Genomic DNA, 15569 nt, shown 5'->3' with positions numbered 1-15569 from the left:
TTAATTGCAGGATAATTGCTTTATAATGTTGTATTGGCATACAACAATGCAAATACAGCTGCCATACAACAAAGCAAACCAGTTATAACTCTCTCTATATATATCCCCTCCCTCTGGGGCCTCTCTCCCAGCCTGCCCCCCATGCTACCCCTCTAGGTCATCACAGCCAGCCAGTCTGGGTTCCTCCTGTTACATAGCAGCTCGGCATCAGCTCCCTATTTCACATATGGTAGTATATATATGTCAGGGCTGCTTTCTCAATTTGTCCCACAGTGCACGCTTGTATAATACAACAATAGTTGAACAGACGGATGGATGGATGGTTTCTCTCTAGTTTTCTATAGGGATTGCATGCAAATATACCTATACAGCACAAAGTAAGCATCTGATAAACAGTAGTTGTTTTTACTAGGCCACATTTACTGTGAAAGTGAAATATCTGCAATATCCACGACCAATGTTTCTTTGAGACAACGCCCCACCTGTATAATGGAACCCACCTATGCACCTCCTGCAGAGGTATTAGAACACAGTTTCTAAGCTCCTCCTGTAGGTTCCGCTTATGCTCTTGTCCTCTGACCTAAATGCACTGAAATATAACAACTAAAGTCTGGTGAGAACACTAACTGGTCCCTGTTTCTTAGACCAGTGCTTCTCACACTTTACGGTCTGAGCCACCAGGAGGCCCAGTGTTTCTCAAACTTTAATGCACCGATATCTGGGAATATTGTTTAAAATCCCCATCCTGATCTAGTAGGTCTGGGGTGGCTTGAGATTCTGCATTTCTAAGAGCTTCTAGCAGGGTTGATGCTGCTGGGCTGTGGACCACACTTCGAGTAGTAAGGTCTGGACTTAGACCAGTGGTTTTCAAACTCTGACACTGATCATTCAGAATGACTGGGAGGCACTGTTAAAATACAGGTGCTGATCCTCAAGCCCAGAAATTCTGATTTGAGTAGTTCTGGGGTGGGGCTGAGAATCTGTATTTCTAACAAGTTCCCAGGTAATGCTCACAGCTGATCCTAGAACCACCTTTAGAGAACAGCTGGCTAGACTATTGCTTCCACTAGTTGGCAGGTAGAAAGCATCACTGATGCTCAAATACATCAGAATCTAAACAAGTGATTCACACACGCTGGCCTAATGCCCAGGCCACTTTCAAACCAATGAAATCAGAATGTTTGGGGTGGGACCCAGGCGTCCAGATTTTTTGAAACTCTCTCACATGCAGCCGGGGTGAAAACCGCTGCTGTGCACTCGTTCTCTGCCCAAGGAAAGCAGCTCTCCCTGGCTCTGGACACTAGTTCCATCACTTCCTCTCAAATGATGGAAGTGACCGAATCCATTACAGTGATTCACCCTTGCTGTTCACGTATCTCTGGGGTCCAAACCTTTTATCTCTATGGATACTTCCTTGGCTACAGACAGAGAAGCGGCCTCTGGCTCTGGCTGACTGTGAGAAGCATTCCCTCATAAGGGCTGGGATCAGCTCCTTTGCACTCAGGCTTCTGATGGGACAATTTTGGGGTCTTTTTCACTCTTCTCAGGCAAGGGAAGAGTGTGGCAGCTCCAGGTGGTCACAGCTGTTCTATTATTTACCTACAACTCACCTGAACACACTGCGCCCTTAAAGTAAGACTACTAGATCTGGTGAGTTATATTTTAGATGCCAAGTCACCAATCTGTCACAGGAACAGCAAATGCCAGGTTGAGCAATTATACAAGTCTGATGAAGTCTTGCTTAAAGACTGACTTCCTGGAAGTCAGATTTAGCAGTGTCTTTAGAATTAAAACAAGTGAAGATGAATATTTAACTACTGAAGCTTCTCCCTGTCCTATGCCCATTATGTCCATGTTTTATAACACCCCTCACTGCTGCCAGAGCCTCCACTTTCCCTAATTGCTTGGATGACCAACAGAACCTGTTTTGCTGAATGCAATCTTTAATTCTGTCAATTAGATTTTGTCCATTGTTCCTGTCTGGGAAACCATCTTGGCTTTGTTTGCTCATTTTTAAGAGTTGTATTTGTCTGCTCTGATCAACTGTAGGTTGATTTCTTAGGTTAACTCTCTGAGGGTCCACAAGAGGATGTTTTTCATGAGGAAGTTGCTACTTGCACAGATACTGAATAACCCAGGGATTTCTAACCTAATGTGGCATCATTGTGGTTCCACAGCCCTACAGTTGGACTGGCAGTTCTGGACACACTTTAAGGTCACATTTCCCAAATTGTTTCAAACTTCTAGATATAGAATCTTCCCACACCATGATAAAAAATCACTCACTTATTGGACACTAAACATGTCAACCAGTGTAGCCTCTGGTATCTCATCTAAAAGGGCCTACCATGTAACAGTTAATAATCTGCGGGACAATCTGTTTTTCAATATTTCTTTTAAAGAAAAAGAATATGCAAAACACTAAAATTATTCAAACTAGCAGTGAACCCATTAAGAGACAAACAGACGTTTATATCACACCCTTTTACTCATTCATTACTATCCAGCTTCCTACAAAAGTCTCCCTTCATTAGCCCAATCTTATTAGCTCAGTTTCAGTTTATTAGACAGAAGGAAGTAACAATTCAAACAAAACAATCCCTGGCCCTCCCTGGAAAGCATAACTTAGGAGTAAGACTCGTGATGTCTGTGTTGTATAACCACACTCTCTGATGAGTGGTTAATTTCTTCCTGTTCAGAGCACGTTGGTAGTTTCGTCTTCTTTCCATTTTCTTAGACTCCAGAGTAGACAGTCTTAATATTCTTCCCTTAAAGAGCATCTTTGCTCTTACCTTTTTTTTTTTTTGGTTTTGGTTATAAGAAAGAAATGTCTGATAAATACTTGGAAGGCAGTCACTAAGAACTATCATTTGCTATTTTGAGTCCACTTGTTTGACGTAGTATGACCAGAATGCTAAATTTCTAATTAAAAAAAATAGATATGCAGCAAGCAACAAGGATTTACTGTATAGCATAGGGAACTATAGTCAATATCTTGTAATAACCTATATTGGAAAATAATTTCAAAAATAATATATGTGTATATGTATAACTGAATCACAAAAAGAAGAATTACATGTATATATATATTTTTTTTTTTTTTTTTGAAATTTACTAATGCTTATCTTTTTGCCACTTTTTCTAAATGTTCTATGGACATCTAATAACAACATATGAAACACAAAATTTTAAATATATTTGTGTAGGCTATAAGATTAATATAAACAGAAATCTATCACATCTAAATTGTTAATAACATCATTTAAGATGCTCCTATTCTTATTTTTCTGCACTTGATAGTCTCAGAAAAATGTTAATATGTCTATGATTATATACTTTTTTCTTTTTCCTTATATTTCTTCTGATTTTTTGCTTTCTGTATCTTTGTTTCTTTATCGTTAGGTGTCTAATGGTTTATGATATCTATCTTTTTAGTGAATTATACCTTTTATCATTAAAAATATTCATCTTTGTTTCATTTAAAAATAAATAAATCTAATTAAACAAAGAAAATCTACTAAAAAAATTTTTTTAAAGAACTGTCATTTGCAGTGCTAATATTCAATGTGGCTGAGGCACTCTCATCTACTGTTGGTGGCATTTTAAATTAGTACAGTTCTTTGGGAAAGCAACATGCCAGCGTGGAGCAAGAATCACAAACACAGAATTACTCTGGAACTCGTTTCACTTCCAGGAACTCAGCCTATGGAAATAAAACAGCACAAGTGGTAAGTAACAAAAGTGATGATGATGAAAATGATGACCACTAAACCATCAAATCCCATGGCTTATTCTTGTTTCTCATACTTCATCTCTATGACTCTGGTGACTACTGGCTCCTTCATAAGCATGTTATTTCTTTTAGTGTTCCTGACCCTAAAAACCATGTCTTTTCCACTTCTCATTATACTTCTGGAAGGGTCCTTATTCTTTCCATCCCCATAAAGACAGACATTCCCCAACCAGAGTAATTTCTTCTCCCCTCACCTCTATAGCTACAGATGATCTCAAAGATGCCCACATGTCTTCTGCAAAAGATAACCCTAAAGTCCTCATCACCCTTGAACTCAAAGTTGCTCCTTTTCACATGCTTTTTGGACATATCCATCTGTAACACCAAAAGCATTTAACCTTTTCTTGTCTCATCAGGCTTTTCTTTCCTTCTCTAGCACCACAATCCTCGTTCACATTTTCTGTCCTTTTTATCAGATCAATGGCTCCCCCAAACACATCCTCAAATCTTGAAAGCATTACAAAAATGCAGTGGTCCAGACCTCAACTCAGATCTATGCTTTAGGTATCTGTATTTTTAGTAAGTTGCCAGGTAAATTCAATATATTCCTGACTCCAAATATAGGAGCTAGGAATCTCAAATACCTCCAAGGCCATAATTGCCTCCCAGACTCTGATGTATTTTGATACTGTCTCCTTCACACACATGCTACACCCCACACGTCTCCTCTCTCCCACATCTCCCTCTGTATTATCTGGAATGCCCTTTCCCCCATCTCTACTTGTCCAAAGCATAGCCACTATTTAAGACCCAACTCAAATGCCTTATTCTCTAAATATATTTGTCCTCAATAACCTCATTCACAAATAGCTTGTCTCTCTATGGGACTGCAGTTCTTATCTCACAGTTCTCTTTGTCAACCTGCAATCCACTTGACCTCAACTGTAGCCTTACATCAAGCTTTTAAAACCAAGTACAGATGGTCTGAAGGACATAAGGAGCACTGTTACAAAGCCCGGGGGTCTTAGCATCAAGACAAACACACTGTTAGTCCCATCTGTCTTTCTGCCCTGAGCCCAGTAACTGGTTTCTGCCTTGTTTCTGCTAGGAAATCCTCGCTTTGTATCCGAGTGCTCTAACCACTGCCAACAGCTCCCCTGGAGCAGAGGCCACTTGTGGCAACTAGCCCAGCAACCTTGAACTACCCAGCTTTTACCTGGGTCCTCATCTCTCCACTCATCCTGCACCCACCCCATTCAGGTTTCTGCAAACTGTACGTACATACACACCCACACACCCCTACCTCAATAAATAAATTTACCAAGTACCTAATATCAAGACCTAATGTCAAGACTCTAGGTAGGGTAGTAATGAATCAAAAGCACTTGTCCCACAAGAATATACAAATTAACTGTATCTGGGAATAATGCCTTATGATATTATTGCTCACCTCTATGAGTACAAACATTTCAGAGCTGTAACTACATAGAAACATATCCTCAGATGGCTTCAATACGTCATTTAATGGAAGCTGGATCTTTAGAAGAGAGAATTCCTTCATTGTTGCATTCCTTGCAGGTCTAGCATTTATTGTGTTGTGTGATAAATTCTTAACTGTGTGTTGTGTTGTGTGATAAATTCTTAACTGTTTATTGAATGAATGTGATGAATGAATGAGCAAATGAATGATCTTTACCTGCATTTTCTGCAGATGAGTATTAAGTATGAGAGCAAGTTGGTTCCCTAAGAAACAGTTTTTACATTCTTTATGTAAAAAAAAAAAAATGAGAGAATACATCAGGGCATGTCTGCCTGATTTCCTTCATCTCTGCAAGCCACTTCGGAAGAACTCAGTCTGTGTGGCATGATGCCATCACATGGTTCCAGAAGAATTTTCAGACTCACTTCCATACTGAAGAAGGAAAGCCTATCTTGAAAAGGCTGACCTCAATGCATGAATGGATAGAGAAGTTGTGATGTCCATACACATACATATAATTAAATGTTATTCAACCATAAAAAATGAGTAAATCCTACTGTTTGAGACAACATGAATGGACCTTGAAAACATTATGATAAGTGAAATAAATTAGAAAAAAACAAAACTATGTAATCTCAATGACATTTGGAATCCAAAACAAACCAATTCATAGAAAAAGATATCAGACTTGTGGGTACTAGAGGCAAAGGGTAGGGATAGGGGAAATTGGATGAAGGTGGTCAAAAGCTGCCAACTTCAGGTTATAAGATAAGTACTAGGACTATAATATACAACATGATAACTAAAGCTGACACTGTTGTATAATATATAGGAAAGTTGCTAAGAAAGTAAATCTAAGAGTTCTCATTGCAAGGAGAAAATGTTTTTTCTTTTATTCATTCTGAGCTCATCAACTTTTATTAGTCCCTGAAGCAACCACATTGGAGCCCAACTTTTTACCTTCTTCTTTTCTCTTTAGGGTAGAAAGACTGCTCAAGAGCAGGGTACCAAGCTCCTCTGAGTCCCAGAGTTTTTTCTGGACTCTTGTTTCACATGTCTTCTATGTCAAACAAATCACTAGTCACTAAACCAATAAAGAAAAGTTTGGGCCAATGTGAGCCCAGTGCCCAACAGAAAATCTCATCCCCAAATTGTTTCTCTAAGTGCCATTTCCAAAAGGAATACATTGAATAACAAAGATATTTAAAAATTCATCATATCACTCAGGCTGTCAAAATCATTAATGTGATGTCAATTAATTAAGAATGACATTTAAATAATGAGTTAATGTTTTACTTTTCAGCCTCAATGATTTCCTTACTTTGGACTGGCAGTGATGATGATAAAGATTTTCTGATGTCAGAAATAAAACTGGAACAGTGCAATACATACTTATACCAAGACTGTTTCTTAAGTTACTGTGTGAGAATCTTCCCTCCATTGGCTAACAGCAAAGCCCTAACAAGGAGCTCTGACACAGGCCACTGAATCACTCAGGGAGTCCATCTGTGCTGGATTCAAAGAGAAATGCAAGACTTCCCATCAGAAAAAAAGGATGTGTTTTCCCCAAATCTTCCATGAAGGACCTGCTATCAAGCAAGTTGTCTCTCTGAAAGAAAGCTCAGCAACTCTTTGCTAGAAATAGATGCTTACCCTGTTACTATAACCATATGGTTATATACAGTACTCTCTGCCTGACAAGACAGCAACAATTTTTAACTAGTCAGTTCATGTGCTACATAAAGAAAAAAATCCTACAGTATACAATTTATTTTAATTTGCAAAGAGAGTGATTTTAAATAGCTTCGAATCAGAGATTTTCAGTCTCCCTGAAGTCCAATTAGCTGGTAGCAAGCATCCTGTCAACTCTTCTTTACATAAAGATAATTTAAGGAATTTTGTACATACAGAATCTCAACAGTCTTACTAAATTTCCCCCAAGGTTTTGCATTATTGAACTGTACTTTTTCAGCTTTACTAAAACCTCCTTAACGTCTTCCCTTTAGCCTCTGAGTCATCAGAGCGCCTTAAAAGATGGGGATGGTTTTACCCAAAAGAGGCAACCATCCTTTGTGGTTCATAGAGTGCTAGAGTAACCAGTGGAGCCCAACTGTGGATGAAGTTGAAAGTCCTGAGGATTTTGTGTTGGGCATTAAGCTCACGGAGCCCCCGAGCACACTCTCCTCTCCTCAAATCATGAGAAAAATGTGGTGACTAGGTGCAGCCAGATAGCATATTAAAAAGCAGAGACATTACTTTGCCAACAAAGGGCCATCTGGTCGAGGCTATGGTTTTTCTAGTGGTCATGTATGGATGTGAGAGTTGAACTGTGAAGAAAGCTGAGCGCCAAAAAATTGATGCTTTTGAACTGTAGAGTTGGAGAAGACTCTTGAGAGTCCCTTGGACTGCAAGGAGATCCAACCAGTCCATCCTAAAGGAGATCAGTTCTGGGTATTCATTGGAAGGACTGATGCTGAAGCTGGAACTCCAATACTTTGGCCACCTCATGCGAACAGTTGACTCATTGGAAAAGACCCTGATGCTGGGAGGGATTGGGGCAGGAGGAGAAGGGGACGACAGAGGATGAGATGGCTGGATGGCATCACCGACTCGATGGACATGAGTTTGAGTAAACTCTGGGAGTTGATGATGGACAGGAGGCCTGGCGTGCTACGATTCATGAGGTCACAAAGAGTCGGACACAACTAAGCAACTGAAGTGAGTGAGGTACAGCCAGTACAGGTTGACCATGAATAAATTATTCTAACTGCCTTATTCATGAGTTCACTAGGCAATAAGTGGATCAGGAAAAAGAAGAGTTTATTAAATATCTGAAATTTTACCTAAAGTATTTTTTCAATATAAAACAATATGAACTATATGGAAGCCTACCGTTCAAATTGAATAGCAGAGTATCTGCAGACATCTGTTTCACTTCTGGTCTAGTCTGCACATGAAGCTAGAAGCCTGAAAGAGCCCTAAGACACTCACTCTATACTTCTGTTCTCCTGTTAAGGGTTTCAGAAGACAGTTCTGTTTCTGCTGCATCTCAGGTCCCCTTGGGACAGGCCTCACCTCTCTACAGAAAATCAAGGATATAAGGGTTTTAGTTGATAGATGTTGATAGCTGGGAAGACAGGCATCAATTTTAACATAATGGCATTATGTTGGGAGAAACTGGGGAAATCTGAAGATGGTATATATAGTAGATAAGTTGAAAATGTACTGAAAGAGAAAAATAGAAATACTTGAATAGAAAAGCAAGTTCTTCAGTTTGTACAGTATGACATCATTTATCATATATATGATGACATACATCTTGTGTGAAAGAATATACACTAAGGTATTAAGAATGCTAATGCATATTCTTCGTAGGAACATAATTTTTTTCTACTTTTGCTCATTTATCTTTTCTAAATGTATAAAATGAACTGATATTATTTTTTTAATAATAAGAGATTATTAAAAATAAATGGGGGGTGCTTGCGTGTCCTTGACTGGTGGGAAGGGAGAACTTAGTGATGGTATTAAGGCCATAGATGGTCCAAAAGGAAGACAGAAATCAATCATATTACTATCCATCCACCCAAGCCACTTGTCACAAAATTCAAACATCAGTCATCTTCTCTCTCTTTTATTAAGGAGGTTATGTAGTAAGAGATTGCACAATATGTTATCATATTGAGACATATTTTATTTTGGAAATCATTTTGAAAGTATTCCTTTTAAATCAAGTTTTGGACAGTGTGGAGCCTGTGTCCTGGTGTACAGTAAACTTTATGATGTCCATACTCTCCCAGTTTCCAGAAGCCAATGCGTTCTCTAATTTAGCTTTGTCACTGGGAAGCCTAAGGAATCTCAGCCAAACATGAGAACAGCCCTAAAGCAAAGTCCCTTGTAAGCCATCCATGTACATAAGAATAAACGTGGGCTGAATTATTATCACTTAAACAGATTCATTTCTGGTCAAATATCTGAAGGTTAGGAATTAAGGATTAGGGTAAACAGTGATATTAGGTTGGTGCAAAAGTAGCTGTGGTTTTGCATTGCTGAAATTTGTCATTTGATACTGGAATACATCTTTAAATAAATATGGTTATGTTATATATCATTTTAATGAGCATTTCTTGCCTTATTTTTTTTTTTTGCTAATGACATTGCCTACTGTGTATTTTACATTTGTTATAGACTTACAGAAATCATGTTAGACAGAAAGCAAATTTGAGTGATGTTTTTGAGTTCAAGATGGGTCATAAAGCAGTAGACACAACTCACAACAGCAACCCATTCAGCTTGGGAACTACTAATGAACGTACAGTGCAGAGGTGGTTCAAGAAGTCTGGCAAAGGAGAAGACGGCCATGAAGATGAAGAGTGTAGTGGATGGCCATTGGAAGTTGACAATGACCAATTGAGGGCCATCGCCAAAGTTGGTCCTCTTCCACCTACATGAGAAGCTGCCAAAGAACTCAACATCAACCATTATACGGCCATTAGGCATTTGAAGCAATTGGAAAGGTGAAAAAGCTGGATAAGCGGGTGCCTCATGAGCTAAGAATCAAAAAATCGTTGTTTTGAAGTGCTGTGTTCTCTTACTCTATATAACAATGAACCATTTCTCGGTCGGATTGTGACGTGTGATGAAAAGTGGATTTTAAAATCGCAGATGTCCAGCTCAGTGGTTGGACCAAGAAGAAGCTCCAAAGCACTTTTGAAAACCAAACTTGGACCAAAAAAAAGGTCTTGGTCACTGTTTGGTGGTCTGCTGCCCACCACTACAGCTTTCTGAATCCCAGCGAAACTGTTACATCTGAGAAGTATGTTCAGCAAATCAATGAGATGCACTGAAAACTGCAATGCCCACAGCTGGTACTGGTCAACACAAAGGGCCCAATTCTTCTCCATGACAAGGTCTGACCACACATTGCACAACCAGTTTCAAAAGTTGAATGAATGGGGCCATGAAGTTTTGCCTCATCCACCATATTCACCTGATCTCTTGCCAATGAACAACCACTGCTTCAAGCATCTCAAAAACCATTTGCAGGCAAAAATGCTTCCACAACAAGCAGGAGGCAGAAAATGCTTTCCAAGAATTCCATGAATCCTGAAGCATGGATTTTTATGCTACAGAAATAAACAAACATTTCTCATTGGCAAAATGGATTGATTGTAATGGTTCCTATTTTGATTAATAAAAATGTGTTTGAGCCTAGTTCTAATGATTTAAAATTCACTGTCTAAAACCACAATTACTTCTTCTTCAACCTAATAGCTAAAACTCACACATTCTTAATACATGACAGACTCCTTTCCTGGTGCTTTACAGATACTGATTTCTTTAATCACGATTACCTTATGGAGTAGGTTGTGTATCACATAGCAATTGCTGTTAGAGATGATATAGGGCTGAGGTATGGATTATGGAAACTTGTATCGACCTGCCCAGGTTCGAACCTAGCATTGTAGCTATGTCCTGTGTGAACCTGAGAAAATTATTCTCTCTGTGCCTCCAAGCCCTGTAAAAAGTAGGATGACACTTGATTCTTTCAATAAATGTTTAACACCTACTATATGGACACAACCACAAATATGACTTACTCCCTTCTCGCAAGGAACCTATCATTTCCTGAGGAAGAGAGACATGTATTCAATTAAACACAAGTTATTCTTTAAGAGCTATAAAATGCTAATGCTTCACTCTCATGTATCAAAGATGTAAGCTCTTGATTTGAAATTAATATTCTTTATCATATTGAGAAAAACATTTATATTTCTAGTTTACTAAGTTTTAAAATATGAGACTAGATGCTTAAATTTTGCAAGTACCATTTCAGTATATACTGCAATATATATACTTTTCTTATATACTTATATTGCAATATATATATTTACTTTTCCCTCTTTGACCTTTTTATGTGCTGAATTAAGGTAACATTTTTCTATACTAAAATATCCTTGAGTTTTTGAATTCAACACAATTAAGCATAACATTGTATCCTTTTAATATTATATTGGATTCCAGCTGCAAATAGCATATTTAGGATTTTTTTCCATAAATGTAGTTATACATTTATATGTATAACAAGTTTTTCAAATTTTTTATTAATACGTTAATTTTTTAAACCCAAGAGCTTGTTCTTTGTTCAGTATGTTTAAACAAACAATGATTAATTGACTCTACCAAAACTAATTATGAGATAGAGAAAAGTACCACAAATGCAAATTGTAAATGAGAAGCAGGCTATAATTACAGAAGCAGAAATTGGAACACAAATTATGATACTATAAGTTTAAAAATTAAATCATACTAGTATAAATGAAAAAATGTTAAATATATCTACTCTCTATTCACTCAGTTTAGAAAATTTACTTAACTGCTCTTAAAAATCAATAAAAGAAATTTTTGTTATACTTCATATGTTTAAAGCACTATTTAACCTTTTCTTTAAAATAGAGCATATTTAGTACGCCAATTTCCAAATTAACCACTTACCAGGGTTATTTAAGAAATGTTTGCTAATTCTGACTCTGCAAAGCAAACTGTAGTTTTGGTTTGAAAGTCTGGCAAATGAATGACAGAATTTATGTGCACCTTTAGGTAGGACCAGATGTGTTGCTTTGATTGCTTAGTTATCTTCTGCAAGATTTTCCATTTTTCAAAAAGTCCAAATTCTACACAAATATGTAAATTTATGGCTATAGAGTTACATTCTTAGGAATTACCAAGTGCTTTTTCAGTCTGGTGTTTTATGAAGTGTCAGAATTAACAGTAACTGCTTTCAAAGATGTTTCTTCTACAGAAAAAGACATTCCAAGTAGAATTTTAAAAACTGAAATGTAACATTCTTCTGAAATTTTACTCGCATATATACTTTATGGAAACAAAAACATAAATTTGCATGGAATGTGCCTAAGTTCAAAATAAGGGCACGATTTACTAAGCTATTCCTAATGACTTTTCCTCAATGCCAGTTTCTTTGCATCCTATGAAACCTGCACTTAGCAAGGGATATACTCACTGACTTCCAGTTGCCCGCTCTTGCCAGAATGTTTCTATAAAGAAGTGAAGCTAGTTGGAGTCTGCGGAGTTTGTGTGAGATGGGAATAGATAGCACCTCTTCCAAAGTGGTTAAGTTAAAAAATCATGAAAAAAGGGGAAAGGAATGAAGTTCCCCCCAACAGAAAAACTGCTTCTGTCCCCAGAGTGCTAACAGCATCAGTCAACTTTCTCTAGGAGTCTTCAAAAGGGCTCATCAACTATGAAGTCGGTAATAGTATTTAACACTGCCAATGGAACCCCTAGACACTAAACATCGCTGACACAATCCCGTCACTGTGCAGAAACAGGCAAATACATTAACTTAATGACAGGCCAATGGACCCCCCTAAGGAATGTGATTATATTGTGCCAGCTCTTGTATAAATGTTAGATCTTACATGCTGTGTTATTATTATTTTTCCTCCCCCACCCTCAAAGACCTTTTGAAGTGTTCAAAGCAAAAGATGAGGGAAGACATGCGCTACTCTGAATCACAAAGGCGATTTGCTAACATAAACCAGCCTGGTGCCCACAAAAGCCTCTATGTTCGCTTTTCTCAAATTGAAAGCAGTGTGCAACCTGTTTCAAAAGACTGTATGAAAACAAAACACTCAAGTCTGAAACACATGAACAGACAGGTATTGGTGAAATCATTTTAGTCTTATGTACTGATTTCAGAAAGCTAAAAATCCTACAACACAGGCTAACCCTATTCTCATTTCTCGGTTCTACCAAAATTGCCGAGGCTTTTCTGAAAACAACAGACCATCAGAAGATAACGCTCACAATAAGGTGTTAAGTGAACAGAGAAAAACGCAAAATTGTATACCTCTCCTCCAGGAATTCCTTTGTGACTCAGTTGGTCAAGAATCTGCCTGCAATGCGGGAGACCTGGGTTTGATCCCTAGGTTGGGAAGATCCCCTGGAGGAGGGAAATGCTCCCCACTCCAGTATTCTGGCCTGGAGAATTCCACGGACTGTATAAGCCCATGGGGTCGCAGAGTTGGACATGACTGAGCGACTTTCACTTCACTTCCTCCAGGAACATACACAGAGGTAGATAATGATTGAAAGGTACCCTGACAAGACAAAGGCTGATCTGTTAGAATGCTGGGGCTGTGGATGATTGCTTCTTTTATTGAAACTTCATTAAAATGTTTTATGATTATTTGAAAAGTCAAAGAGAGGTCAGACATCACCAACTCATGAGCCAAATCTAGCTCACAACTACTTTTAACAAAGTTATTAACATTTAATGTCTATAAGATTGTTGCATAAATATTTGAATTTTTAGCTTCTCATGAAAAATTGAAAGGTGTGGAAAAACTGGGTCCATGTTCCCATCTGAATTCAACCAGCCTGAGAGCAGTGAAGAGACCATCTGCGCTTTATAAAGGGAGTGCTAGCTAACAAGCTGCCAAAGGCCCCACTCCTCACTCATCTCTATCGCCTGCCTATGGGCACCCACCTGTGGGAATCCTGCTGCAGACACCTGGATTAAGAAAGTTTCGATGACCCCTTGCATGTTAATGAGCCTCTCCTTTCTCTTATCACATCACTACATTTTGGATGTTCCCTCAGTGGTCAAATTAGAGAATGTCTATATCGGCCTTGAGAAGTTAGTTACATAATCTTGGAATATACCTAGTGTAATAAAAGTTTGGCAACTGACAAAAACAGAGCAGTTAGTCCTGATGATTATAATAATTAATAATGATAACAAAAACACTTTGGGGACCGAATTCTCAAATTTGTCACCTCTATTAAGCAAATAAACAAGACTGTTTAAAAAGTAAATTTAGGGTTAGAACATCTCAGTGTTACACTCACAAAGATTCTCATAGAAACCAAAACCAAGGTAGAATAATGAAAAGCTAGATATATATTCCATTTGTCTTCAGTTCTTCTCTACTTTCTTTTAAACTGAAGCCAATGGATATGCTTGTGTTTGTCAAATAAGACACGTGGTATTAAATTAGCCTATTCATGGAAGAGTGATACTTATCACTTCAAGGGTTCAAAGTCACCAAAAATAGCAAGCCACCATAAATGTAAACAAAAAAAATGATACGTAAAGAGAAGCGCACAGTTAACAATGTACAAATGAATGGTGTGGTTTTTCAGACCTTTGGTTTCTTGCTTTTTTTTGGAGGGGGGAGGTATTATTGACATCCCACCATGGCCTTTGTGAAGGGACAATTCTTACCTTGTTAACGGTCCCAGGTCGCCCGAGTCTTGGCTTCCAGCTTCACTGGGAGTGCTCACTGATTTCGAGGAGGGAGACATAGGGGTTGGGACTAAATAATGAAAATAACAGGTATCCCATGTTAAAAAATGCAGCGGCTGCACTGGGGAAGAGCAGTGTCAGATAAATCAAAACAAACGGGCTCAAATTAAAGTGATCGTATGGCCAGGAGAGATTGAGATGGGATAAGGAAAAAAAAAAAAGGAAAGAAAAGAAAAGGAAAAGAGTCCAGTGAATTTTTCATACTTCGGAAATTAAAATTTGAAATGAATTTAGACAGAATTAACTTAGAAATTCTAAGGCCATGTCCACCTTAACAAAGTAAAATGGAGAATGAAGACAGTTACCTGGATAATTCAAGGCAAATCCCTCTCTAGCATGAACTATCCAGATAATTCTAATTCTCCACTTTATTTTGTTAGTATAGATGTGACCTATTCAAAATAAAACGAGGTGTCTATAAAACTTTAAAAGCTTATGAAGTAAGTGATTCTGAGGAATTTTAGAAGGTCACAGGGAGTCAGAAAAGTCTGCCCTTGTGTCTGCACTTGGAGGGAAGTCTATTGTCTGTGGAGTATAAACTGCATTTGCTATGAGAGATCAAGCAACAGATAGAGAAAAGGGTAAATGCTGAACCCGGTAATTTAAAAATCTCTTTCAAAACAAAGCACAATGCCAGGCTGCTTTATTTTTACACTTAATTAATGGTTTCATCCCCTTGCACTGTTTACTGTGTTTGGGAACTGTATTTCTCTGCATCTGGCTGTATGCACACAAGCAAACCGCCTTTCTGAAGACAGGAGGAATAGGTTCAAAGGTCAAGGTCAGTGCAGGCTGGAACTCTCTAAGCAAGGGTAATAAAAGAAAAGAAGTCAGAGGAAATGCAAATGGGCTTTTTCCCCTCTATCTTTCAGATACAAGCCAAACGTCCTTCAGATAGAAGCGGCACCAAATACCCACTGCGGCTCCAGGCCAGAAGAGAGCGGGTTCTCAGGATCACTCATGCCAGAGAAGCCATATGTGCAGCAAGCAACTTCAGTACATAGTGTAGATTCCCATTTGGTTCCAAT

At 38.2% G+C, this 15569-nt stretch overlaps 1 protein-coding gene across 1 annotated transcript in view; it reads right to left on the bottom strand.

Annotated features, from left to right (window-relative positions):
* Positions 1–15569, bottom strand: part of DYNC1I1 (dynein cytoplasmic 1 intermediate chain 1) — a 328507-nt gene that overhangs the window by 301990 nt on the left and 10948 nt on the right. Inside the window, exon 3 of the mRNA XM_065938794.1 lies at positions 14461–14551. Coding sequence (XP_065794866.1) covers positions 14461–14551 — 91 coding nt within the window. The remainder of the gene's footprint in view (positions 1–14460; positions 14552–15569) is intronic.

Source organism: Muntiacus reevesi, chromosome 6 (genome assembly GCF_963930625.1).
Source record: "Muntiacus reevesi chromosome 6, mMunRee1.1, whole genome shotgun sequence".
NCBI lineage: Eukaryota > Metazoa > Chordata > Mammalia > Artiodactyla > Cervidae > Muntiacus > Muntiacus reevesi.
Note: the sequence above shows the minus strand (reverse complement) of the source record. Positions and strands in the feature narration are given on the sequence as shown.